The sequence below is a fragment of the Dendrobates tinctorius genome, unplaced genomic scaffold (assembly GCF_039654945.1).
Source record: "Dendrobates tinctorius isolate UK_male_01 unplaced genomic scaffold, ASM3965494v1 ptg000030l, whole genome shotgun sequence".
NCBI classification, from domain to species: domain Eukaryota; kingdom Metazoa; phylum Chordata; class Amphibia; order Anura; family Dendrobatidae; genus Dendrobates; species Dendrobates tinctorius.
Window position 1 is genome coordinate 5,656,795 of NW_027361698.1, and position 14,383 is coordinate 5,671,177.

Sequence of the window (14,383 nt, forward strand, 5' to 3'; positions counted from 1 at the left end):
GTCATTGTCATGCTGGAGGACCCAGCCACGACCCATCTTTAATGCTCTTACTGAGGGAAAGAAGTTGTTGGACAAAATCTCGTGATACATGACCCCATCCATCCTCCCTTAAATATGGTGCAGCTGTCCTGTCCCCCTTTGCAGAAAAGCACCCCCAAAGTAGGATGTTTCCATCACCATACTTCACAGTTGGGATGGTGTTCTTGGGGTTGTACTCATCCTTCTTCTTCCTCCAAACACAGGGAGTGGAGTTAATACTAAAAAGTTCTATTTTGGTCTCATCTGAGCACATTACCTTCTCCCATGCCTACTCTGCATCATCGAGATGGTCAATGGCGAACTTCAAACGGGCCTGAACATGTGCTGGCGTGAGAAGGGGGAACTTGCGTGCCCTGTAGGATTTTAATCCATAACGGTAATATTTGAGACTGTGTAGTTCTGGGCTGATGCCTGACCTACATAAACCATATTTGAAAAATAGGGAAAATATGCAAAACAATAGCCTTAGGTGTGCACAATCTCTGAATAGGAATTCCTCAACTTTGAAATTGCAACACCACAAAGGAAAAGTTGCATAATTATGAAAGAATGATAAACATGTTAATGGTGTGCAAATGGTGAAAAAAATGGAAACAATTTTCAAAACATCTCGATTTGTTCAGTATTGAGTATTTGAACACCATACGCATTAATACACGCACTTACTCACCTTGGCATTATGTCTGTGAGGTTATTGGTGGTGTTCATGCTGTATGCACTTGGGCTTGCAAATCATAAAGATGACAAAGATCTTTCTCTTCACTGTTGTGATGTTTTAAAAGTTTTGGGACAAAGACCAAACTTTTACAAGGATCCTTTATGGTGCCTCGAAATTTTCTGAATTGCCTTGGATGCATTGATAGTAAAAAATTGGACTGATGACCATATGTGCAATGTCTTGAATAGGCCTTCACAAGGGAATGTAAAAGTGTCCCAAGAAAAGAGAAACAGCCTCATCCAGCTCATAGATAGCGGTCTTTTGGCCAAGAAAATTGTCAGACTGCATCATGTGAGTGTCATGACAGTTGTAATAATAAGAAATTAAGTCTGTCCATCCATCAGTCAAGAGGTTCAGGCAAAATATAGGAGTCTCCCAGGCTCATCACAAGGTCTTTCACTTCTGGCATGACAAACATGGCAGTGGAGGGGCTCATATGCTTCGTAATAGCGAGATCACATACATCCATGGAAGTACCGTGCAACACATGTTACACAAGTCTGGAATGGTGGCTAGAAAAATGGTGAAGAAGCCTCAACTTCAATATCGTAATAAGAAGAGTCAGCTCGAGATTGCCAAATGTATGAAAAGTGGACAGTAGAATACTGGAAACAGGTGAACTGTAGTGATTAGGTGAAAGTGAATAGATTAGGCTCCGATGGGTGAACACAGGTCTAGAAGAAACAAGGGAAAAAGGAGCTAACAAATCAAGAAATTGAAGGAACTGTCAACTTCAGTGGAGGAAGCCTGATGTATGGGGTTATTTCACAGCCAAAAGCCAGGATTGATGGTGGTCTCAATGCTGAACTAAAATGCAAGTATTCTACAAGACAAGTTACACTCGAGAATTATGGGTATGAAAAGGACAACATAGTGCTCCAGCAGGACAATGACCCAAAACATGTCAAGATTGGCAAAGAAATAGTTCAATGACAATAAAGTAGAGATGACAGATTAGTCCTCAGATCTCAACCCAAATCCAACACTTATGGGTAGAGTTGAAGAAAGAGCTGTATATATTGTTATTCTTTTTCTCATCAGTGTAAACTTTTGCCTGTACTTGGTTTAACCAGTCATTCTGTGGTGACAAAGTCCTTTTAACATGGTACATCATGGGTGGGCAATTGCGAAGGGAGCTGCCAGTGGCAGAATGCATTCCCAAGTTCGTTCAGAGTGGCAAAACATTCATCAGACAACAGTCAACAACCTCACTGATAGTATACCAAACCATATAATTGTGATATTTTCTGCACGTGCAGCTTATTCTTGATACTGAATAAATCCAGATGTTTTGAAGATTTTAATTCCATTTTTATTATTTTCATATCATTAACATGTCTATCGATCCAGTGATTCCACCAATTTTCCTTCCTGGTGTTGCAATTTCAACGTTGACGAGTGTATGGAGCCGATTTATGAAGACTGGCATTGCGCATGACAGTATCAATGAAGGGCTTGCTGGAGTGTGATGAGCCAAATTCAATGAGAAGCACGCCACTTAATGAATTTGTGCACCTTAGTGGTGTGCACCTGTCCAGAAATGCTAGTCCAGCTAGGCACCGGAGTAACATTTCTGGGTTAAGGACTGCTGGTCAGATCTGCTCATTTTAATGGAGCAGCTTTAAACTGGCATGAAAACATAAAAAGCTGCAAAACAGTGGCCTATGGATTTTAACAGCGTACAGAGCAGATTACATAGTGTATGGAGCTGAGTCGATGACATGCCGAGAACTGCAGCTCTCTACAATGGCCACTGAACAGAGCACTGAATTGAGCTTATGTATAGGTCATCAATATCAAAGTAGTGAATAAAACCTTTAAAAATGTAGCACGAGTTGAGGCACGAGGTCACCAGATCATCATAGTATGACAACTATGGACTGAACTGTCTAATAATGGAAAGAGATTGAGGGCGTGCAATCCTGTTGTACCTTTTGACACATGTGTGACGTAAATTATTAATTTGGCTCCAAAGTGAATAAACCTTACTGAGACTGGTGTAACAATACCTACATTTTGCTACAATTCAAGAAGTTTTACAGCACAAGACTGGCTTAAATGCATGATGAATATGCTCTTATGAGTTATATGAAAGAATGAAACATTTTCGTTGGATGGGGACTGATGTGCCTCACTTAACCCCATAGTGACCACAGATACGCATAAAGACTGCGGCCGCTGTAGGTCTTATTCCATCACCGCCGTTTTAAAACGACGATTGGGAATAAGGTAATAGCTAGCGCCTCCCAGAGTTGGAAAATCTCCGGGGTAGCAGAGACCGTGGAGAACATGATCAGGGCTGGTTTCTCCAGTCCCTTATCATGTAAAGAAAAAAAAAAAAGTGAGATCCGGTGTAAAAATCATTTCTCTCTCCTCTGACATGATCTAACATGTATATACTGTATAAAAATGGACATTCTAGTCCATTTTACAGACATGCAATGTAAAGGGAGCTCCGTAACCTGTCTAGCATATGGAGATGTACTTAGAGCTAGCTACCGCCGCACTTTTCAGAAGCTGCGGACCCTCTTTTCCCCAATACAGCTGGCTGAGCCACACCTAAAAGGTGGTAACAGTTGTACTTTGTATCTATTTTCTGTATACGCAGCTTTATATTTACAAAATAAATGTAAAATATTCAGAATTGCAAAATTCAAAAGAATCAAAAGGAATCAACTAAAGAACTTTAACAAAAGATGTGTTTATTTACACAGTCATCAGAATCCATGATGTAATAAAAGAATATATACAAATCGTCCAAGGTTCTTGACAATGTGCGTATGCGTAGCTAGGAATTATATGGCTCACTTTTTTATGAAATGCCATAGGTCAACTGCAAAACAAAAAAGTCAGACATTAGTAAGACAGTCTGATCCAGTGGCGTTTATTCTGGGGAATTAGAAATTCTACTAAAACAAAGTTTCAAAAGTCACGAAGGCAATGATTATTTCTTGCTACTTTCACCACTGACATAAAAATAAGATGCCAAGCAGCATACTGCGCAGGCGGCGCCGAAGGCCTTTTCAGTGCGCAAGTGCGGACAAACTAAGGCATCTGTGATATTCACAGATGAAGATTACGTTCAGCAATCCGGGGGGGTGAAGGCGAATAAGCCCCGCCCATTGGATCGGACCGCAGCGATTTCCATACATCCCCAACCAAGATAAAAAAGGTATTTATGCATCAAAGGTTCGGGGTCGGGGGGAATCAAAAGTCCTAATAGAATCCTTATGGGACACAGAATTGAATGATATCTTTATATGATATCACTAAAAATGGATGACAGATTCCCTTTAAAGGGGTATTCCCATCTCCAAAATCCTAACTCAATATGTAATAGGTGTAAAAATAATAATAATAATAGCAAATACCTCCAAAGAGAAAGGTAGCAGAGTTCTCCTTATTCGCTATGTTGCTTTCCCCATGTGCAAGGCATTACAGTAGCTTAGGTATCCATGGTGACGACTACTCATATAATGACAGTTAGTTGTTCGTGGTTGTAACCATGGATACCTAAGGTACTACAATGCCCTGCACATGGGGTAAGCAACAGTGAAATACTACATTTCTAAATGGAGCTATTTGCTAATATTACTACGCCTACTACATATTGGGATAGGATCTTGGAGATGGGTATAGCCCTAATCCCCTCCTATAGGCCATTTTAGAATCTCTTTGGGCAATTACTAGGGTTTAATTGTGGGGATACCAAATACTATAGGACCCAGACAGGTGCAAAAGGGATAAGTGCAAATCGGTATGCTCAGAATTGATTACCAGTTTCAATAATATTTAAATAGCATTGAGAAATCTAAACTGTAAAAAGCACATTCGATAACAAAGTTTTATTCAGAAATGTAAAGGCTGATTTTGCCTAATAAAAAAAAAAAAGAAGGTGTTTTGGTGAAATAAGCAATTTCATTACTATTATTCTTTTAAAGAGCACTGTAAAAAATAAAAGCTGCTCTGTTATTAGTTGCTATAGACAAAGGAAATTTCTATTAGACAGTTTCCATGCACTTTGTCCAATGTAAAACACTGACCTTCAGTGGACACCGGGATTGAATCCCCCAGCAATGGCACCTGCAAGAACACACAAAATAAAAAAAAAATCTCCTTATGGCTTAGGTTCTGAAATTTTACTTAAATGTTTGTTTTTATCTTATTATTATTGCATTACTATTGCATTCTCTCTTATTAAAAACTGTCTACCGTTTGTTTTTTAGAGCTTGCATGTAACACAATACAGTGCATGCAGCTAGATATCTCATTCTGTTCTCATACGCTCTCTATGCAGCCACTTCTCCGATCTCTCCTGAAGTTAAAGTTCCAATGCAACTCAAAACGTAAATTAAGCTTAGAAAAGCCCTCTGACCTTAAGGTTAGGGTGCAGACGACCATATGTTCTCCATCGGATAAAAAATGGTCCGACTCTGCTGATAAGACTCTAATCACAGAGTGATCTGATTTTCTCAGTTTTGGAGAGTAAAAAAAAAAAGTTTCTCCATTCAGTCTGTCCTTGAAAATTGGACCTCACTTGGATGACATTTTTTCAAGGGTGCCATAGACATGAATGGTTTTACACATGGACCCAATTACTGGAAGCAAATCATGCATGCTGCAATTCTTTTTCCTCGGATCACTAGGTCCGAGAACAGAAAAATCGGACGTGTGCACTGCCTCACTAAATAACAATGGTCCAAGCGTGGTCCGATGTTTCGTCGTATCTCACTCGGACCGAAACAACTATTATGTGAAAGAGTCCTAACTGAAGCTAATCTGATAGAATGAAGACAAAAGCATAGAGCAGCTTGCACTGTGCTGCATTACATACAAGCTCTACAAGCCAAAAAGATGAAACAAGAACAAAATACAAATGGCAAATCTTTCATTTGCAAAAGTACCTGCAACTCAAAGTGTTCAAAAGGTGTATATAATCTTTTCGGCATAAGAGAAGCAATTTAATTTGCACTGCAAAGGGATTGAAACATACAAGGAAACACGTTCCTCTGAGCATGCAGCTGGAATGTGGCAGATTTCACACTTTATGGCTATAAATTACTGAAAATGTGATTATAACAATTTGCCCAACCACTTCTTAGCTTCTAACAGAGGTTACCCTTGAAGGAATAATGAGTAAAGCCAATAGCGGGATCCTTAAAAAGCAATCCAATACTACTATAAACAAGAGGACAGACTTACGAATTTAACCACAGCAGCAACTTCTTCCGCACTGCAGCAGAATGGGCTGTCAGTAATCAGAACATTTTTACTGTGCAAAAAAAAAAATATTTAAAATGTAGAATAAAAAAATACAAATCCTTTTATAGTGTTTTTAATAGATCAGTGCATTAACGCATCAAACTGAAGGCACAGAAAGACTGCAGACATTAATTATGTTAATACTTGTATTAAGCTACAGGATAATTGATTAATGTATCATTAGAGGGGGTTAAAATGCTGGGACCCTAACAAATCCCAGAAGAGGGGTCCCAAAGTCCCCTACATTAATAAAGGAGTAGTGTATAGTGATCATTGCCTCGTTCATCGGATGGGGTTACAGGAGTTAGTCGCTCAGAAATTATTTACCCCCATCCTGTTCTTCAAATGAACATTTACTACAAAAACACAGAACAGACACTAGGACTGTACAGAAAACGAGATAACTAAGCAAAAGGTCCAGCAGAAGAGACATACATAAGTCTTACCACACTATATCACCACACTCTGACTTCTTATGAACCATATTGCGCCAATGTTCATGAGTTTCTTTGATAATTCCAACTGCAAAACTCTAAAAATAACAGTCAAGGTTAAGGAAATATAAGTTACCTTAATGTGACTTGTCGGCCAAGACACGTAGCTCAAGAAGCCAGAATTCTGGCTCAATTTGTGCCAAAAAGAAGCATACAAAACAGATGTGCTATGTTGTTTTTTTAGACAGTTTGTATTTTATTACACAGTAAAAAGCATGGCTAACATGGTTTGGAAAATACCGTATTTTTCGAACCATAAGACGCACTTTTTTCCCCAAAAATTTTGGGGAAAAGTGGGGGGGCATCTTGTTGTCGCAATATACTCACTTCCGACCATGGCTGGAGGCTGGTGCGGGTGATGCGGGGCTCTGTGGTGTGGTGGTGGCGGCGGGCTGTACTCCGGTGGAGGGGCAGCGGCTCTCTGTGCTCCTTGGGGAGCTCTGCCGGCATTTCCTCAAAGCCCGGAGGCCCCCGCACATCCGTTGCTGGCTGCTGCCATGTTGCGGTGGTCATCTTCCCGGCATCCATGTTCCCGAAGGCCACCGCAACATGGCAGCAGCCAGCAATGAATGTGCGGGGGCCTCCGAGCTTTGAGGAAATGCCGGCGGAGCCCCTGCACCGGAGCACAGCCCGCCGCCACCAAAACACCACAGTGCCCACCTGCCCCAGCACAGCACACCTGCCCCAGCACAGCCCACCTGCCCCAGCACAGTCCACCTGCCCCAGCACAGCCCACCTGCCCCAGCACAGCCCACCTGCCCCAGCACAGCACAGCACACCTGCCCCAACACAGCACAGCCTAGCTGCCCCAGCACAGCCCACCTGCCCCAGCACAGCGCCAACGCACCAGCCTGGACCACTGAATGAGCCCTGTGACCACTCCTCCACCTGTGCAGGATCCCTTCCCTGGTAAGCTGAATTCAGACTGTAAGACGGACCCCCATTTGACACATTATTATTTTTTTCTCTATTTTCCTTCTGAAAATTTGGGGTGCGTCTTATGGTCCGGTGCGTCTTATAGTGCGAAAAATACGGTAAGTCACATTAATGGCATCCATCATTTTGTGGCAAAACATTGGTAAGGCAAGCTGGTCTAGAGGTTGTATAAAAACAACAGTCTAGAAAGAAGAGTGACATTTTTCATACAGGATGCACAAGTGTGATGAATTGCAGGGCTGTGGAGTCGGAGTCGTGGAGTCGGAGTCATGGAATTTGAGGAGTCGGAGGTTTGGCTTAGCCCATTTTGGTGGAGTCAGAGTCATGGAAATTGAGGAGTCGGAGGTTTGGCTTAGCCCATTTTGGTGGAGTCGGAGTCATGGAAATTGAGGAGTCGGAGGTTTGGCTTAGCCCATTTTGGTGGAGTCAGAGTGATGGAAATTGAGGAGTTGGAGGTTTGGCTTAGCCCATTTTGGTGGAGTCGGAGTCAGTATCGTGGAAATTGAGAAGTCGGAGGTTTGGCTTAGCCCATTTTGGTGGAGTTGGAGTCATGGAAATTGAGGAGTCGGAGGTTTGGCTTAGCTCATTTTGGTGGAATCGGAGTCGATGTCATGGAAATTGAGGAGTCAGAGGTTTGGCTAAGGCCATTTTGGTGGAGTCGGTGTCATGGAAATTGAGGAGTCGGAGGTTTGGCTTAGCCCATTTTGGTGGAGTTGGAGTCATGGAAATTGAGGAGTCGGAGGTTTGGCTTAGCTCATTTTGGTGGAATCGGAGTCGATGTCATGGAAATTGAGGAGTCAGAGGTTTGGCTAAGGCCATTTTGGTGGAGTCGGTGTCATGGAAATTGAGGAGTCGGAGGTTTGGCTTACTGACTCCACAGCACTGAATTGGTCCCAGATTCTGCTCATCTGGTCTAGTTTTATAAGGTATTAGGATGCATTCACACATACAGGTCAAGATTTCTTCCAGCATCCAATTTTTTTCTCAGAAAGCACACAGACCCAAAGAGTGGATCTATTCACAAATCCATGAAACACATGGATATGAGCATGAGATCAGCGAGACTCGGATCATGTCCTATTTTGATCAGTGTATGCGAATCAGAAACAGCCATACAAGTAAATGGGGAATGCTTTAAAAAAAAAAAAAAATGACGACCATTCAGGGTTCTTTTTTATTGGCTTGGGAATAAACAAATTCTCTTCTGTGAAAAAAAAACCACGGAGGTTCACATGGTGTTCTCTGAGGAGTATTTTGAAGTGGATTTACTCCAAAATAAATTAAAATAAATAATAATACACCTTTAAATATGCTTTGATTATTCTTCTAATTAATATCAATATAAAATACACCATCCAAAAAAAGCCTAGAAAAATTAAAAAGCTTATCATGAATCAAAACCTGCTTAAAAAGTTAATTGTATTTTCCGCCTTCAAAAAACTGTGAACTTAGTCGAAATTTGAGATCACATTAATAAATCTCGCTCACAGGAGAGTAACAGTAATTGAAAACATTGCAACATATTCAGTTCATATTTTAATATGTCTGCCATAGAAAGCCCTTCCTTAACCCCTTGTATTAACCTGATCCATACATAGTAAATTATGGCTGTATCACATAACTGACACCAGCCTCTAACTCTATTATCAATTCCCATGCCAAACCTCTCCACCCAGCCTCGACACAACAGGCATTTTGTATTGCCATAATCATACAAACCAGCAGAACAAAATTAAAGTGAATCAGTCACCAGGTTTTTTTGTCGCTACCTCATCAGCACAATGTAGGGAAAGAGACTCTGATTCCAGCAATGTATCACTTAAGTTTACTGGCTGCTGCATTTGTGACACAATCAGAGCTCAGAAAGCCAACTTCGCCCTCTCCCCTGATTAGTAGCTATGTATTTTGCATATAGACAGTAAGCTGCTAATCAGTGGTGGAGGCACAGCTAGTCCTGTAATTATATTCTCCCGCTGAGGAAACACTTGTTGTATTTTAACAGCCTAATAAGTGGCACATCCCGGAAATCCTCATGCTGCCCTCACATTACATAGCAAGAATCTGCTGACAGATTCCTTTTAAATGTGTCATTTTTACCACACATTTAGCACTGTTAAAATGTAACCCAAAGAAGTGGAAATGTGTTATTCCTACTCAAGCTCAAAGTTCCCACCCATCCTTCTCAAACACTATTTATGCCAATAAAAACTGCAACTTGTTTTAAAAAACAAGCCCTCACATGGAAATGTGGATGGAAAAATGGAGTTGTGGTATGACCAGACCATGTTCCTGTATGGTCAGACACAGCCATTACACAGCAGGGGCACAGTTATAAGATTATCTCAGCACAGCAACATTGTTTAAACACATCCAATTGTGGAACTTATTATTATACCAAGATCTGTTGATTAAAATATACTTCTGTTCGTGGCACAAACCCTCTAAGGGCCCCGTCACACATAGCAATCTCGCTAGCGAGATCGCTGCTGAGTCACAAGTTTTGTGCCACAACAGCGATCTCACCAGCGAGATCACTGTGTGTGACAGCGATCAGCGACCGCCCTCCCTGCCGGTATCGCTGATCGCTCTGGGAAAGCCCTGGACATTTCTTCCATCGCTGGTCTCCCGCTGGCCAGCACGCATCGCTGCATGTGACAGGCGGGAGACCAGCGATCAGCTGGTAACTAAGGTAACCGCAGGGTTTCTAAGCACCGTGCGGTGCACTGAAACCTGATGTGTACCTTAGTTACCAGCGCGCTGATGCAAGGAGCTGGTAACTAAGGTACACATCGGGTTTCTAAGTGATACACGTCCCTTAGAAACCCGATGTGTACCTTAGTTATCAGCTTCCTGCATCAGCGCACTGGTAACTAAAGTACACAGCGACGCCGCGCGCTCGGCGTTGCTGGTGCTGATCGCTGGTGAAGCTGTCTGTGTGGCAGCTCACCAGCGATCATGTAGCGACTCACCAGCGATCCTGACATGTTGATATCGTTGTCGGGATCGCTGGTGAGTCGCTATGTGTGACGTGGGGCCCTAAGGAGAAATTGATCTCACCTGATCTTTAAATTGCCCATTAAAGCCAAACTGGTTTTCTGGCTTTCCATCTGGCACTTTATAGGTTTTCAGCCATTCGACAGTAGCCTCGAGATAGCCAGGTTTGTACTTTTTGACATCATCAATGTCTAATAAAAGGAAAAACCTGATGTCAGTTATTTGCTGTCAGTACATTTCATACAGAACATTACAACAACTTGTCAATTTAATACATCAGTAAGGGGAAAAAAACAAGGATCTCAGTAGTACTACTGCACTATCTGATTTCTGAAAAGCTTTTAAATATCTCATTCTCTATTTAGAAAAACCTCCACCTCTTCTGTCCTAGCACTCAATGCTTTTAATCCTAGCAGGATTCAAAAAGAACATAAGAGGTCAAGCAAGGTCGTAGAAAAAATACGGAAACAAAAATATATAGATAATATACACATTTGGGGCATCATTATATCCATAAACGTGCAAGCATCAAAATATAAAATTAATTAACCCCATTAGTAAATGGTGTAATGAGAAGGGAAAAAATCTAAAATGCCAAAATTACATGAGCCAAAAAACACATATATTTATATATATATATATATATATATATATATATATATATATATATATATATATATATATATATATATATATATATATATTTTTTTTACAAATTTCAGAATTTTTTTTTTGCCCTTTAACCCCCCGGAGCTTTTTTCGTTTCTGCATTTTCGTTTTTCACTCCCCTTCTTCCCAGAGCCATAACTTTTTTATTTTTCCTTCAATATGGCCATGTGAGGGCTTATTTTTTGCAGGACGAGTTGTACTTTTGAACGACACCATTGGTTTTAGCATGTCGTGTACTAGAAAACGGGACAAAAAATTCCAAGTGCGATGAAATAGCAAAAAAGTGCAATTCCACAGTTGTTTTTTGTTTTGCTTTTTTGCTAGGTTCGCCAAAACTGACCTGCCATTATGATTCTTCAGGTCATCTAAGTGGTGAAAAAAAATTCCAAACTTTGCCAAAAAAAAAAAAAAGCGCCATCTTCCGATACCCGTAGCATCTCCATTTTTGATGATCTCGGGTTGGGTGAGGGCTTATTTTTTACATGCCGAGGTGACATTTTTAATGATACCATTTAGGTGTCGCAGAGGTAAAAAAAAAAGTAACTCTGGCGTTTTGACTTTTTTATTGCTACGCCGTTTAGCGATCAGGTTAATCCTTTTTATATTGATAGACCGGGCGATTCCAAACGCAGCGATACCAAATTTGTGTATGTTTGAATTTTTTTAATTGTTTTATTTTGAATGTGGGATTTTAACTTATTTCTAATGTATTGCAAGGACCTGTGGTGACTGATGAGGTCATAATCACGTGACTAGTCAGCTGCTGGGTCTGTGGGTGTGGCTAGAACTTTATAAGGTCGACTACTCCTGAAACACAGAGCTCTATGTGGGGAGGGGAAGCCTCCTGTGTGTGTTCTGGCTCCAGGACTGAGCCTAAAGGACTGGACATTTGTTCTGTGTTTTGTCTGAGCTAAAGGCTATTTCTTTTGTTTTGTGGGTTGTGATGCAATAAACCCCATGAACTTTAAAAGGAACCTGCCTCCTGATTGACTGCCATTGCACCTGAGCGAGTAAAATCCCTACAATTGGTGGAGAATGCGGGCAGCGTTCCCAGAAGAGACTTGAGACAGTTGCTGCATATCCTGGGTCAAGTTTGCAGCAAGGCAGCAAGCATTACCTGGAATAATGGAGGACCTGCTGAAAAACCTGGTCCAGTTCCATTCACAGCAACAGGAGACCAACAAGCTGTTGTTACAGCAGATCCAGCAGGAGCAATGGCAGCAGATGCAGCTTCTGGCAACCGCCATCCAGGGCAGGATGAGCGCCCCAACCCCAGGTCTGGCTGATGACACCCACATCAGGAAGGTGGTAAGACGCGCATTACAGAAAATGACCCCTGAGGATGTTGTTCAGGCCTTCCTGACAGTATTTGAGAGGGTGGCCAGAGCAATGGGCAGAGGTACTGGCCCCATATCTGACGGGGGAGCACCAGAAGGTGTACTATGATTTGACTTTACAAGACGCCAAGGAGTATCCGAAACTAAAAGCGGAGATTCTCACACGTTTGGGGGGTGACAATGACTATCAGGGCACAGCGAGTTCACCGCTGGGTCTATTACCGGGAAAAACCACCTCGCTCCCAAATGTTCAACCTGTTGGGGGTCCCAACAGGGGGCAGAGTCCCAAAAAGGGGTGGGGCATCCAAAGTCAAAAGGGGAGGGGGAGGCGGTGCCCAAGGTCCCCACGGGTGATATTATTTGTTGGAGATGCCATGGGCCAGGACATATAGCTGCCCGTTGTCCCCTGACAACCGAGCAGATGGACTGCAGCATGGGACGCCGTAGTTCGTACTATGCATACCCAGCCTGCAGTGTGAACTCTCCACCTAACGAGGGGCCTCAAGCATGTCCCGTGAAGGTGAACGGACGAGCAGTAATGGCGCTGCTGGACTCAGGGAGCTTGGTGACCCTTGTTAGGGCCACTTTTCCTCTCAACCTACTCCCGGATAAAAAAGGTCAGCGTTCGGTGCATTTATAGTGATGCAAAGGACTACCCTATGGCCAGGGTGAACATTGAAACGGCACATGGCACCGAGTCCCATGAAGTTGGCGCCGTTCGGGACTTGTTGCATCCGATAATTATAGGCCGGGATTTCTGTCTCTTTTGGGATCTGTGGGGTATGGGTTCTGAGATTGCTAGCAAGAGCAGGGAACCAATGAACCCTAATAAGGTATCGCCACCACCAGAGGCAGACGAGTTTCCTTTATGTGTCCTTGTGGGGGATGAGGAGGAAGGGTCCCCTGTATCTGACATTCTGGAGTTAGGAGAGGCCGGTGAGAATTTTGGGACTGCCCAATATAGGGACCCAACGCCAAATGAATCCTTCAACAATGTCACCGTCATTAATGGGGTTGCTCAAGAGCCAGGAGTGGACACAAGGTTTCCCTATTTTATGATGAGTGGGGAGTTGTTATACCGGGTCACGAAAATAAGGGAGGAGTTGGTAGAGCAGTTAATAGTACCAGGCCCCTATAGACGGAAAGTGTTGGAGATGGCCCATTCACACATCTTGGGGGGACACCTGGGGGTGGAAAAAACGCAGGAACGGGTTGTGCTGAGGTTCTATTGGCCTGGGTGTCACCGGAAAATAGTAAACTATTGCAGGTCCTGCCCTACATTTCAGTTAACTGCCCCCACCCCTCATTTCCAGAGCCCCCTTATGCCATTGCCCATTATTGAGGTGCCATTTGAGAGAATTGCCATGGACTTGGTCGGTCCCTTAGTTAAATCAGCCCGGGGCCATCAGTATATACTAGTCATCCTGGACTATGCCACACGATATCCTGAGGCAATTCCCCTGAGAAATTCCTCAGCGAAGAGTATAGCCCACGAGCTGGTCCATGTGTTTTCCCGGACGGGTTTGCCACATGAGATCCTGACCAACCAGGGGACACTGTTATGATTGAGTCACCGTAGGAGGCAAAAACAGAAATGCTAGCTAAGTCCAGAAAACCAGAGAAGTTGGCAGCTATCGGATTGCAGACCCCTGAACCTATCAACACAACTAGCAGTAGCCGTGGGGGGTTCCTACGATGCCCTAGACCCCTCGATCACAGCCGGAGAATTAAATAGGCCTAAAGAAAGAAAGGGGAAATCTAAACTGCCCCAGAGCAGACCCCAAAGCAATAGGCAGCCCCCAACATATAATGACGGTGAAGCAAGATGAAAATACTAACACAGACAGAAAGATAGACAGAGCAAAGTCGAGGCCCAAACTAACTAGATAGAAAAGGACAGGAAGGCTGCTGTCTGCAATCCGTGAAAAACCCTA

The 14,383-nt window shown here is 42.8% G+C and overlaps 1 protein-coding gene across 2 annotated transcripts in view; it reads right to left on the bottom strand.

The window, feature by feature from the left end:
• Window positions 1-3,438: 3,438 nt before the first annotated feature.
• PPA2 (inorganic pyrophosphatase 2) overlaps window positions 3,439-14,383 on the bottom strand; it is a 63,734-nt gene continuing 52,789 nt past the window's right edge. For both annotated transcript variants that reach the window (XM_073571812.1, XM_073571811.1), the window contains 5 exons: window positions 10,507-10,634; window positions 6,466-6,551; window positions 5,960-6,029; window positions 4,801-4,840; window positions 3,439-3,590 (listed from right to left, as the gene is read on the bottom strand). In XM_073571812.1, coding sequence (XP_073427913.1) covers window positions 3,562-3,590; window positions 4,801-4,840; window positions 5,960-6,029; window positions 6,466-6,551; window positions 10,507-10,634 — 353 coding nt within the window. In that variant the 3' untranslated portion in view covers window positions 3,439-3,561. The remainder of the gene's footprint in view (window positions 3,591-4,800; window positions 4,841-5,959; window positions 6,030-6,465; window positions 6,552-10,506; window positions 10,635-14,383) is intronic.